Here is a 12,190-nt window from a genome sequence, read left to right on the forward strand (position 1 = left end):
AAGTGGCTGCAGAGAAATTTCACTGCGTGCGGCCAGAGAGCCCCCAGTCCAGAGTTAGCCCGCACCAGCCTGCGGACCTACTGAGAGGTGAGCGGGGATGGGGAGGAGGCAGACTGTGCCTGTGCCGCTGGGAGGAATCCCCTGATTCCCCCGTGATGGGAGGGGGGGGCTGCCTATGCCGCTGAGACGGAGTCATCTTTTGCGAATGCGGAAGGGGGGGGGGGGGGGGTCTGCCTGTGTAGTGCGAGGCATCCCCTGTGACTTGTGGGGGTAGTAGGCCGTCTGTGCTGCTGGGATGCCCCCTATGATGGGATGGGGGGGGGGTTATTTGAGGGGCCTGGCTGTACCCTGTCACCCTGACCATGTCACCCACTAACTCCATGACCCACTATCTCCCTGTCACCCTAACCATGTCACCCAATGTCTCCCTGTCACCCACTACCTCCATCACCCTCTGTCTCCCTGTCCCAGTCACCCACTATCTCCGGGGGAATTGGGGGGGGGGGGGGGGGACACCAGCAAGAAAATTGCCTGGGGCATCAAAATAGTTGGAGCCGACTCTGTCCAGTCCTGTACCTTGCGCCCACCTCCATCTCACTTTCATTGCCCGTCTCTGGCCTACTCTGCCAGACTCCGTGGAAGCCCTGTACAACAAAATTGCATTCATGACTTCCTTCCACTCCCTCCCCCAGTCCCAAAGACTAGTTTTTAATTTATTTTATTTTATAAAAAAATAAGATTTTACACTTACCGGTAAATCTATTTCTCGTAGTCCGTAGAGGATGCTGGGACTCCGTAAGGACCATGGGGAATAGACTGGCTCCGCAGGAGACATGGGCAATTTAAAAAATACTTTAGACTCTGGGTGTGCATTGGCTCCTCCCTCTATGCCCCTCCTCCAGACATCAGTTAGAGAAACTGTGCCCAGAGGAGATGGACAGTACGAGGAAAGGATTTTTGTTAATCCAAGGGCAAGATTCATACCAGCCACACCAATCACAACGTATAACTTGTGATAAACTAACCAGTTAACAGTATGAACAAACATAGTCTCGGTCCAAACCGATGAACTATAATATAACCCTTATGTAAGCAATAACTATATACAAGTCTTGCAGAATAAGTCCGCACTTGGGACGGGCGCCCAGCATCCTCTACGGACTACGAGAAATAGATTTACCGGTAAGTGTAAAATCTTATTTTCTCTAACGTCCTAGAGGATGCTGGGACTCTGTAAGGACCATGGGGATTATATCAAAGCTCCCAAACGGGCGGGAGAGTGCGGATGAGCACCGATTGAGCACACAGGAGGTCCTCCTCAGCCAGGGTATCAAACTTATAGAACTTTGCAAAAGTGTTTGACCCCAACCAAGTAGCAGCTCGGCACAGCTGTAGTGCCGAGACCCCTCGGGCAGCCGCCCAAGAGCAGCCCACCTTCCTAGTGGAATGGGCCTTAACCGATTTCGGCAACGGCAATCCTGCCGTAGAATGCGCCTGCTGAATCGTGTTACAGATCCAGCGAGCAATAGTCTGCTTTAAAGCAGGGCCGCCAACCTTGTTGGCTGCATACAGGACAAACAGTGCTTCTGTTTTTCTGATCCTAGCCGTTCTGGCCACGTAAATTTTCTAAGCCCTCACCACATCAAGGGACTCGGAATCCTCCAAGTCACGTGTAGCCACAGGCACGACAATAGGTTGGTTCATATGAAAGGATGAGACCACCTTAGGTAGGAATTGAGGACGGGTCCGCAACTCCGCTCTAACCATATGGAAAACCAGATAGGGGCTTTTATGTGATAAAGCCGCCAATTCCGAAACTCGCCTAGCCGAAGCCAAGGCTAACAACATGACCACCTTCCAAGTGAGATATTTCAACTCCACAGTTTTAAGTGGTTCAAACCAATGTGACTTAAGGAAACTTAACACCACGTTAAGGTCACAAGGCGCCACCGGAAGTACAAAAGGAGGCTGAATATGCAGTACTTCCTTCACAAAAGTCTGTACTTCAGGTAAAGAGGCCAATTCCTTTTGAAAGAAAATGGATAAGGCCGAAATCTGAACTTTAATGGAGCCTAATTTTAGGCCCAAATTCACTCCAGTTTGTAGGAAGTGAAGAAAACGGCCTAGATGGAATTCTTCCGTAGGAGCATTCCTGGCCTCACACCAAGAAACATATTTTCGCCATATTCGGTGATAATGTTTAGACGTCACGTCCTTCCTAGCCTTTATTAGCGTAGGAATGACCTCATCCGGAATACCTTTTTCCGCTAGGATCCGGCGTTCAACCGCCATGCCGTCAAACGCAGCAGCGGTAAGTCTTGGAACAGACAGGGACCTTGTTGTAACAGGTCCTGCCTTAGAGGAAGAGGCCACGGATCTTCTGTGAGCATTTCTTGCAGATCCGGATACCAGGTCCTTCGTGGCCAATCTGGAACAATGAGAATTGTTCTCACTCCTCTTCTTATTATCCTCAACACCTTGGGTATGAGAGGAAGAGGAGGAAACACATATACCGACTGGAACACCCACGGTGTAACTAGGGCATCCACAGCTACCGCCTGAGGTCTCTTGACCTGGCGCAATACCTTTGTAGCTTTTTGTTGAGATGGGATGCCATCATGTCTATTTGGGGTAGTCCCCACCGACTTGCAATGTGCGCGAAGACTTCCTGATGAAGTCCCCACTCTCCCGGATGCAGATCGTGTCTGCTGAGGAAGTCTGCTTCCCAGTTGTCCACTCCCGGAATGAACACTGCTGACAGAGCGCTTACATGATTCTCCGCCCAGCGAAGAATTCTGGTGGCTTCCGCCATTGCCACTCTGCTCCTTGTGCCGCCTTGGCGGTTTACATGAGCTACTGCAGTGATGTTGTCTGACTGGATCAGAACTGGTCGATTGCGAAGTAAGATCTCCGCTTGACGTAGGGCGTTGTATATGGCCCTTAGCTCCAGGATGTTGATGTGAAGACAAGTCTCTTGACTTGACCAAAGTCCTTGGAAATTTCTTCCCTGTGTGACTGCTCCCCAACCTCGGAGGCTCGCGTCCGTGGTCACCAGGATCCAGTCCTGAATGCCGAACCTGCGGCCTTCCAGGAGGTGAGCACTGTGCAGCCACCACAGGAGATATATCCTGGCTCTGGGAGACAGGGTGATCCTTTGATGCATTTGTAAATGAGACCCGGACCATTTGTCCAGTAGGTCCCATTGAAAAGTCCTCGCATGGAACCTGCCGAAGGGGATGGCCTCGTACGAGGCCACCATCTTCCCCAGGACACGGGTGCAGTGAAGCACTGAAACCTTTTTTGGCTTTAATGGGTTCCTGACCAGAGCTATGAGCTCCTGAGCCTTTTCCATCGGAAGAAAAACCTTTTTCTGTTCTGTGTCCAGAATCAGGCCCAAAAAGGTCAGACGCGTTGTAGGAACCAGCTGGGACTTTGGAATATTGAGAATCCAACCGTGCTGTTGCAACGTCCTCACAGACAGTGACACGCTGTCCAGTAACTTCTCTCGAGATCTCGCCTTTATGAGGAGATCATCCAATTATGGGATAATTGTGACACCCTGCTTGCGCAGGAGCACCATCATTTCCGCCATTACCTTGGTGAAAATTCTCGGGGCCGTGGAAAGCCCAAACGGCAACGTCTGAAATTGGTAATGACAGTCCTGTACCGCAAATCTCAGGAACGCCTGGTGAGGAAGAAAAATCGGAACATGAAGGTAAGCATCCTTTATGTCCAGGGAAACCATCCAATCCCCCCCCTCCAGGCTGGCGATGACCGCTCTGAGCGATTCCATCTTGAACTTTTTCAAGTACAGGTTCAGGGATGTCAGATTCAAAATGGGTCTGACCGAACCGTCCGGTTTCGGAACCACAAACAGGGTTGAGTAATACCCCTTTCCTTGCTGGAGAAGAGGAACCTTGACTATCACCTATTGCAGGTACAATTTTTGAATTGCAGTTAACACTAACTCCCTTTCTGACGGAGAAGCTGGCAGAGCAGATTTGAAAAACCGGCGAGGAGGCATCTCTTCGAATTCCAGCCTGTATCCCTGAGAAACAATCTCTATTGCCCAGGGATCCACCTGTGAGTGAACCCAGACGCGGCTGAAAAATCGAAGACGTGCCCCCACTTGATCTGGCCCCCCCAGGGAAGCTAAGAAATTGTTAAATCTGCACAGAATACGGTATTAGTAACGTGATCAAACTCCCAGAGCGAAACGTACGTAACTTCCGGTCCCGGTGTCCGAACTTCCGGTCGCTCGGACCGCGGACATCGGCTCCACAGCTCCAAGTTCAGCACACCCTCTCCATGGCTGGAAACCTCTACCCACAACTGCGGGACACTTCAGGCCTCACACTGCCCACCAATGCATGCAGGCATTAAGGTTTGAGCCGCACACCCAGTGAGGCATTTTTTTCAACTTCCACCAGGGGGGACTCCCATCTAGGCACAGCCTAACTATTCCTCCACCTTGTCCAAAAAATTCAGGGGCACAGTGGGAGATAGCACTCATCCTTCATGTAGATAAATCAACAGCATAAGCTGTGAATATTTGAGGTGCCTAGTTCAAGGGTGTCTGTTCTCCCCTTTTTTTCCCTTTTTTCTTTATATTTAATTTATGATACTCCGTGAAACAAACACTATTTACTTATCTGGAAAAACGGCTTCCCCCTATGTAATCTGAATGTCTAGTATGAATATGTTATGATATCTAGCCATAGGAACATTCAGCATATGTATAACATTGTTGGTTTTTTGCCTAAAAATGATATATGAATAGGAGTTTCAGATTGGGGAAACAAACTTTTATTAGAATACTGTATGTTTCTCATTGCACGGAATTGCACATATCCAGTTCAGGGGATCAATCCCTGTTAGACTATCATATTTATATGATTTGTCTTATTTTCTTATTCAGCATCACAACCATTAGAACATGATGGTGACAGTGATTTGCATATCCAACAAACATGGCCTTCCCCTATGGAATCTAAATCTCTAGGAGTTATTATTGTTTGATATCCAGTCACAGGAACATTCAGTATATGCTTTAAGAATAGTTTTTGCTCTTTGCATAAATGTGATATAACAATAGGTGTTTCAGATTGGGGCAACAAACACCTATTAGAATATGGTGTGGTTTTTCATTGCACAGAATCATTTATATTTCATTCAGGGGATTAATCCCTGTCAGATTATCATATCCATAAGATTTGCCTGGAGTAACTGCACACTGGAATTGATTGCACATGCTGGAGATTTACTCACCTACGGTCAAACCGCACTGAGTATGCCCAACCTCGTCTGATCTTGGAAGCCATACACTGCAGGGCCTGGTCAGTACCCGGTTGGGAGACCACCAGGGAATACTAGCTACCGGAGGTATTTTACTCTCACATCATTTGAGTCTTTCCAGCTCTCTGTGCAGTCCCAGGCATTGAATTTTCACCGATATTTAATTCTGATATTCTGACATGTGATAGCTGAACCCAATGGAGCTGGTTTACTCCCACAAAGATTTTTTCAATTTAAAATTAAAGTAATTTTTGGATTATCAAGGGAGTCAACATATTTACGCCCATCTAATTTTTATCGCCCAAAATTTGTAGCAATTATCCATCTATATTTGCCTTCTCCCATTTATTAAGTATATCTCAATAAAAGTTAAGTATTAATATACTCATATTTTCATAATTCATCATTTTCTTATAATTTTTCTAAGTGTGCCCTGGAAAAGGCATATAGCTGCTTTTGTCTTTTGCTCTTTCTTAAGACCACATTTTCCCCCCAGGAAAGCCCCAGCGTCATGCGGTGGATTTTGCAGACGTAGGGGGGGGACTTCTGCTCCTGGGAACTAGCTGTGTGCCGCTTTTTTCCCTTGCCTTTACCTCTGGCAAGAAAGGACGATCCCTGTACCTTTTTGCTTTTATTTGAACGAAAGGACTGCATTTGGTAATGAGGTGCCTTCTTATAAGGCAACGACTCCATATGCCGCTTTGAGTCGGCATCCCCCGTCCACTGTCGGGTCCACAAGAGTCGCCTAGCAGAAATAGACATAGCATTTATTCTGGAGCTTAGTAAACAAATGTCTCTGAGCATCCCTCATATATAACGCAGCATCCTTGATATGCTCTAGGGTCATTAGAATGGTATCCTTATCTAGGGTCTCAATCTCCGTAGACAAGGAATCTGTCCATGCTGCGACCGCACTACAAACCCAGGCCGATGCCATAGCCGGCCTAACAATAGTACCAGAATGTGTGTAAATGTACTTCATGGTAACTTCCTGCTTACGATCCGCAGGATCCTTGAGGGTAGCAGTATCCTGGGAAGGCAGTGCCACCTTCTTGGATAAGCGTGCCAACGCCTTGTCTACTTTAGGCGAAGATTCCCATCGTATCCTGTCCTTTTGTGGGAAGGGATACGCCATAAGAATCCTTTTGGGAACTTGTAGTCTCCTGTCTGGAGATTCTCAAGCCTTTTCGCACAATTCGCTTAGCTCAAATGAGGACGGAAAAGTGATCTCAGGCTTTTTCTCTTTATACATGTGTACCCTCGTGTCAGGGACAATGGGTTCCTCAGTAATATGCAAAACCTCTTTAATAGCAATGATCATGTAACGAATACCTTAAGCCACTTTTGGCTGTAATTTTGCATCCTCATAGTCGACACTGGAATCTGAATCCGTGTCGGTATCTGTGTCAGTGATCTGGGATAATGTGCGTTTCTGAGACCCAGAAGGTCCCGGTGCCACTGGGACAGGCATGGTCTGACTACCTGACTGATCCCTAGGCTCAGTCTTGTCTAATCTCTTATGCAATAAATTTACATTAGCATTCAAGACATTCCACATATCCATCCAGTCCGGTGTCGGCGTTGCCGACGGCGACCTGACAATCATGCACTCCCCCCCTCCTCCTTAGGCGAGCCTTCATCGTCAAACATGTCGACACACGCCACACACACAGGGAAACTCTTTTCTGAAGACAGGTTCCCCTTTAGGCCCTTTGGAGAGACAGAGAGAAAGTATGCCAGCACACACCCCAGCGCTATATGACCCCGGAGAAAAACACAGAATGTTTATCCAGTAGCGCTGCTGTAATGTATAATCGCCAATTATGTGCCCCCCCCCCCCCCCCTCTACTTTAAAACCCTCTTTCACCGTGCGTCAAGTAGGGGAGAGTCCGGGGAGCTTCCTCTCAGCGGTGCTGTGGAGAGAAAATGGCGCTGGTGAGTGCTGAGGGAGAAGCCCCGCCCCCTCAGCGGCGGGCTTCTGTCCCGCTCAAACTTAATAAAATATGGCAGGGGCTCTTTTATATACATGTACAGTGCCCACCTGTACATGTATATAGTCATTTGCCATAGGAGTGGTATTCTATTGCTGCCCAGGGCGCCCCCCCTGCGCCCTGCACCCTTACAGTGACCGGAGTGTGTGAGGTATATGGGAGCAATGACGCACAGCTGCAGTGCTGTGCGTTACCTCAGTGAAGCACCCGAGGGCTTCTGCCGCCTCAGTAGTCTTCTTTCTTCCGGCTCTGTGAGGAGAACGGCGGCGCGGCTCTGGGATGAACGCCCAGGACAAACCTGTGTTCCACTCCCTCTGGAGCTAATGGTGTCCAGTAGCCGAGAAGCAGAGCCTATCATTTAAGTAGGTCTGCTCCTCTCTCCTCAGTAACTCGATGCAGGGAGTCTGTTGCCAGCAGAGCTCCCTGAAAATAAGAAAAAAACCTAACAAAATGCTTTCTTAGCAGGAAACTCAGGAGAGCTCCCTGCAGTGCACCCATCTTCCTTTGGGCACAGTCTAAAACTAAAACTGAGGTCTGGAGGAGGGGCATAGAGGGAGGAGCCAGTGCACACCCAGAGTCTAAAGTCTTTCTTAAAGTGCCCATGTCTCCTTCGGAGCCCGTCTATTCCCCATGGTCCTTACGGAGTCCCAGCATCCTCTAGGACGTTAGAGAAATGTACAATATATTAGCCACCTGCTCAATCCACGTTTAATGAGCAGGCAGGCTGCAGGCACTGGCGGCGGTGGCATCAGACTGGTACTGTATGCAAATTAGTGACGGGGGCCAGGGCATTTGATGGTGGGTGATTTTGTAATCCATTGGTGGGGGTGGTGTAACGGGCAGGGGTAACAGGCATCAGGGTGGCATCAGACTGGTACTGTATGCAAATTAGTGGCAGAGGGCCAGGGCATTTGATGGTGGGTGATTTTGTAATCCATTGGTGGGGTGGTGTCCATTAGTGGCAGGGGTAACGGGCATCAGGGAAGGTGACAGTAGTAGACATCGGCTCAGGGGCAGTAGTGAGCATTGGCTCAGCGGCGGTAGGGATCATCGGCGGGACTCGCCGGACATTATGGCTGTAGTGTCTCACCAGCCACTGAACTCACTGCGTGCCACTGGCAAAACCGTACCATGGCTCACTAGACAACGGTACATTAGTAAAACCTTCTAGAAGACAGGAAATTCTGCCACATAAACATTAAATATTTCTTAACATTGTCAAAATATAGTGACCATGCACTTATGATTTGTAATGTTGTGTAATGCGTATTGCGACAATTCCCAACTACAATCCCCAAGACTAACTTTAACCCTAGCTCTTCAAACTAACAAAATATACACAAGATTAAAACAAAAACAGACAACTATAGTGCGGACAGTCTGAAAGTATGTATTTTGTCACAATACTCAGAATATGGCAGCAATTTTAAAAGTAGAAGACCTTGAGAATGGATACTATATATGTTGATTTTCAACATACGGTTTAAAATTCTACATATGGTTGTAAAGAATAACACAGGTAGATACAAATAATTTGAGTACTTAAGAGTATAGAGTGGGTACAGAATTCGTCACCCATGCAATGCTACAGTGCCAATCTGCATCGTATCTACTCTGAATGATAATGCTTCAAAGAATGAGGGCAAATGTTTCCAAAGACACAATCCAGAAACTTCTGCCACTTTATCACTTGGAGACTATGGGCCTAATTCAGACAGAGTTGATCGCAGCAGCAAATCTGTTAGAAGTTGGGCAAAACCATGTGCACTGCAGGTGGGGCAGATATAACATGTGCAGAGAGAGTTAGATTTAGGTGGGGTGTGTTCAATCTGAAATCTAAATTGCAGTGTAAAAATAAAGCAGACAGTATTTACCCTGCACAGAAACAAAATAACCCACCCAAATCTAAGTCTCTCTGCACATTACATCTGCCCCACCTGCAGTGCACATGGTTTAGCCCAACGGGTAACAAATTTGCTGCTGCGATCAACTCTGAATTACCCCCTATAAGTACACCTGCTCCTAGGTTACACACTAATGGCAAATGTGCCCCTGGTAATGACAAGCACAAACTTAACTATTAATAATTTGAAATACGTTACCAAATAAGATGCTATGTATGGTCAGCATTATAGGCCTAATTCAGAGTTGTACGCTAATGCAAGTTTCTACGCTATACCACTGCTAATGTTAGCAAGTGAAGTTGCCGCCCAAAAATGAAAATAGATGCCCCCCCAGAGTGAATGCAACTCAGTTGCATTTTATGTACACATCCTATAAAGAAGAACATGAAACACTGACTGGTCAAGTAGGTTTATGGCTACAGACTAGAGGTGGCAGTAAGTTACGCAGGCGCTCACAGCTGACATAACTAACATACATGTCCCGTAAATGGCCATAGCACACCTGAATTTTTACAACCACTCCCCGCTAACACCATGTTAACACCCCCAAACGGTCACGTCCTGTCAATCACTTTGCAACTGAATCCTCCTTGCGAACACAACCGCAAAGCTATAACTGCGCATGCATAATCCCTCAGTTGCGAAAACATCAGGCTAGCGTACAGCTCTGAATTAGGCCCTGTGTTTTGCTGTGAGCAGTTCACCTTTCTTCACAGAGGTGGCCTCTTGCTAAGCAGCAGATGGATAAGGGTACAATGACTGACAGATGGGGCATCAGCAATAAGGAGATGCTGGGACAGTGAGAGTGATATTGGGACATCAGCTGCAGCCACCCCCTAAGCTGCTCCTCTCTTTAACTCTCTGGGGGAGGTGTATCAAAGCTTGGAGAGAGATAAAGTACCAGCCAACCAGCTCCTGTCATTTCTCAAACTACAGCCTGTAACATGGCATTAGGGGCAGATTTGCTGGTACTTTATTTCCCTCCAAACATTGATAAATCTCCCCCTCTGTCACCCACATGGCTCCTGGCCCACCAGATGCACTCCGCCATGTCCGGGCTATACCAGCCTCTCTTTCTCCGGGTCTGCCAGCATAATGCAGCCAAGGCAATCCCCGGGAGAGCGAGGCCTTTCCCCCAAGTGTCAGTACAGCAGCCGCTGGCTGTGAGACCAGGGCCGGCCTCCCATCACGAAGCCTGGACCAGGGAGGGGCTCCGGGCAGGGGAGCAGTGTAATGGGCACTATGGCAGAGGAGGGCACGGTGCGGGAAGGGAAGACACACGCTCGGTGTCCCCGGGTCACACAGGCCGCGATGTTGCACCTGCACCTCCTCGAGCATCCTCAGCACCAGCCTGCACCCCACCCCTCCACCAGGGCAGGGCCTGGCCCGCCGCCCGCACACCCTGCCAGGGCTCTCCGCAGCAGGGTAACTCACCTCTGGGTGCAGGATAGGGACGCAGCCAGCGTCTTTCTCATATTCCTCCATAGTGTCCGCCATCTTGGTGTTAGATTCCCCGCTGCATGCTGGGTAATGAGAAGCCGGTGGGGAGGGGACGCCCAGCATCTAAGCATCACACACACATACAGTACATTCGATGGTACATAACTATTCAGTATACTGCCATCGATGATTTTACCATCAGTGTTTTCGTACATGCATAGAAAGCCAGTGTGGGAGAGCTGAGAGCAGGTGGCAGCGTAGGAGCAGCAACCCTATTCCAACACTGTGGGTGGGGTGGGGGGGAACATCGGGCCAACGGTTACCATTGATGATGGGAACCCATCTGGTTCACCACCATCAATGGTATAAAAAAAAAATTATATCCAACATCGACCAAAAACCATCGATGGGTTAGAGGCATCGATGGTCAATGGACAGCCCTACAATTACCCCTCAGAGATAATCTGTGAGGCAGGCAGTGCTGTGGTGCATGTTGCTCATCCTACATCAGGCCTGGCGACTCTCCAGCAACCCAGCAAGCCCTGCCACAGTTTTAGCAGTCCCATATAGTAAAACTGTGGCAGGGCATGCTGGGACTTGTAGTTTCACAACAGCTGGAGAGCCACAGGTTGACAAGGCCTATCCTACATGATAATAAATGGTATGTCACAGAGATTATTTCCTCAGGTAAAGTGCCACGGTACAGTGGCAAACGCAGGATTTGCATGGGGGGGTTTCCAGAACTGGGTGGAGCCAAGCAAGGGGGTGGGGACTGAGGTGACCCAGTATGTGCTGGGTCCGTAAAACTAGTGTGTGTGTGTGTGTGTGTGTGTGTGTGTATATATATATATATATATATATATACACACATATCTACACATATATAACGTATAGCACATATATATATATATATATATATATATATATATTCCATAGACAAAAAACCTTACGGTTTCACATGTCCCATTAAGGCTTCTTACACATGATCTGGCATTTCAGAAACCTGTTGTAACTCTTCCACTCAAACTCCAAAAAGCAATGAAATTCTGATCATTAAGGCTGACGCCTTAATGGACGTGTTCCTTGCACAATACAGATATGGTATGCCATCACAGCCTGTGGGTAAGTGCAGATTCAGCACTCTCACAGAGTGAGATTGCTGTCACTCACACAATCGTGGAGCTGCTCATTCACAGATTTGTGTGCTCATTGGAATACACACATGCAGTCTATGCAACTGAAGGTCTGAGCAGTTTTGTGGTGCTCCCATCCCACACAGTGCCCACAACCATCCTATTCGGTCACCACAACAATCCCACCTTGTTACAACATCCTTCTAACTCCATACATCCATCTCATTTAGTATACACATTTCGTTCCCTCAAACATCTTGGTTAATTGCTAAAACTGTAATACCCCATCTACGGTCTATGCATCTACACCTACTTCCCCTATACACCCCCATGCTGCTCAGTCTTCCCCAATCCCTACTGCTGTGTTCTCCTATGTGTGCTGGTCTAAACTAACTTATCTGCACCATCTGTCTTTCCCCATCTGTGC

General features: G+C 48.0%; 1 protein-coding gene across 2 annotated transcripts in view; it reads right to left on the reverse strand.

The window, feature by feature from the left end:
• ZDHHC17 (zinc finger DHHC-type palmitoyltransferase 17) overlaps nt 1-10,845 on the reverse strand; it is a 186,704-nt gene extending 175,859 nt beyond the window's left edge. Inside the window, exon 1 of one of the 2 annotated variants that reach the window (XM_063927414.1) lies at nt 10,625-10,845. In XM_063927414.1, coding sequence (XP_063783484.1) covers nt 10,625-10,753 — 129 coding nt within the window. In that variant the 5' untranslated portion in view covers nt 10,754-10,845. The remainder of the gene's footprint in view (nt 1-10,624) is intronic. The other variant, XM_063927413.1, reaches the window with a different exon arrangement.
• Between the last annotated feature and the right edge of the window lie 1,345 nt (nt 10,846-12,190).

Source organism: Pseudophryne corroboree, chromosome 6, assembly GCF_028390025.1.
Source record: "Pseudophryne corroboree isolate aPseCor3 chromosome 6, aPseCor3.hap2, whole genome shotgun sequence".
Taxonomy (NCBI): domain Eukaryota; kingdom Metazoa; phylum Chordata; class Amphibia; order Anura; family Myobatrachidae; genus Pseudophryne; species Pseudophryne corroboree.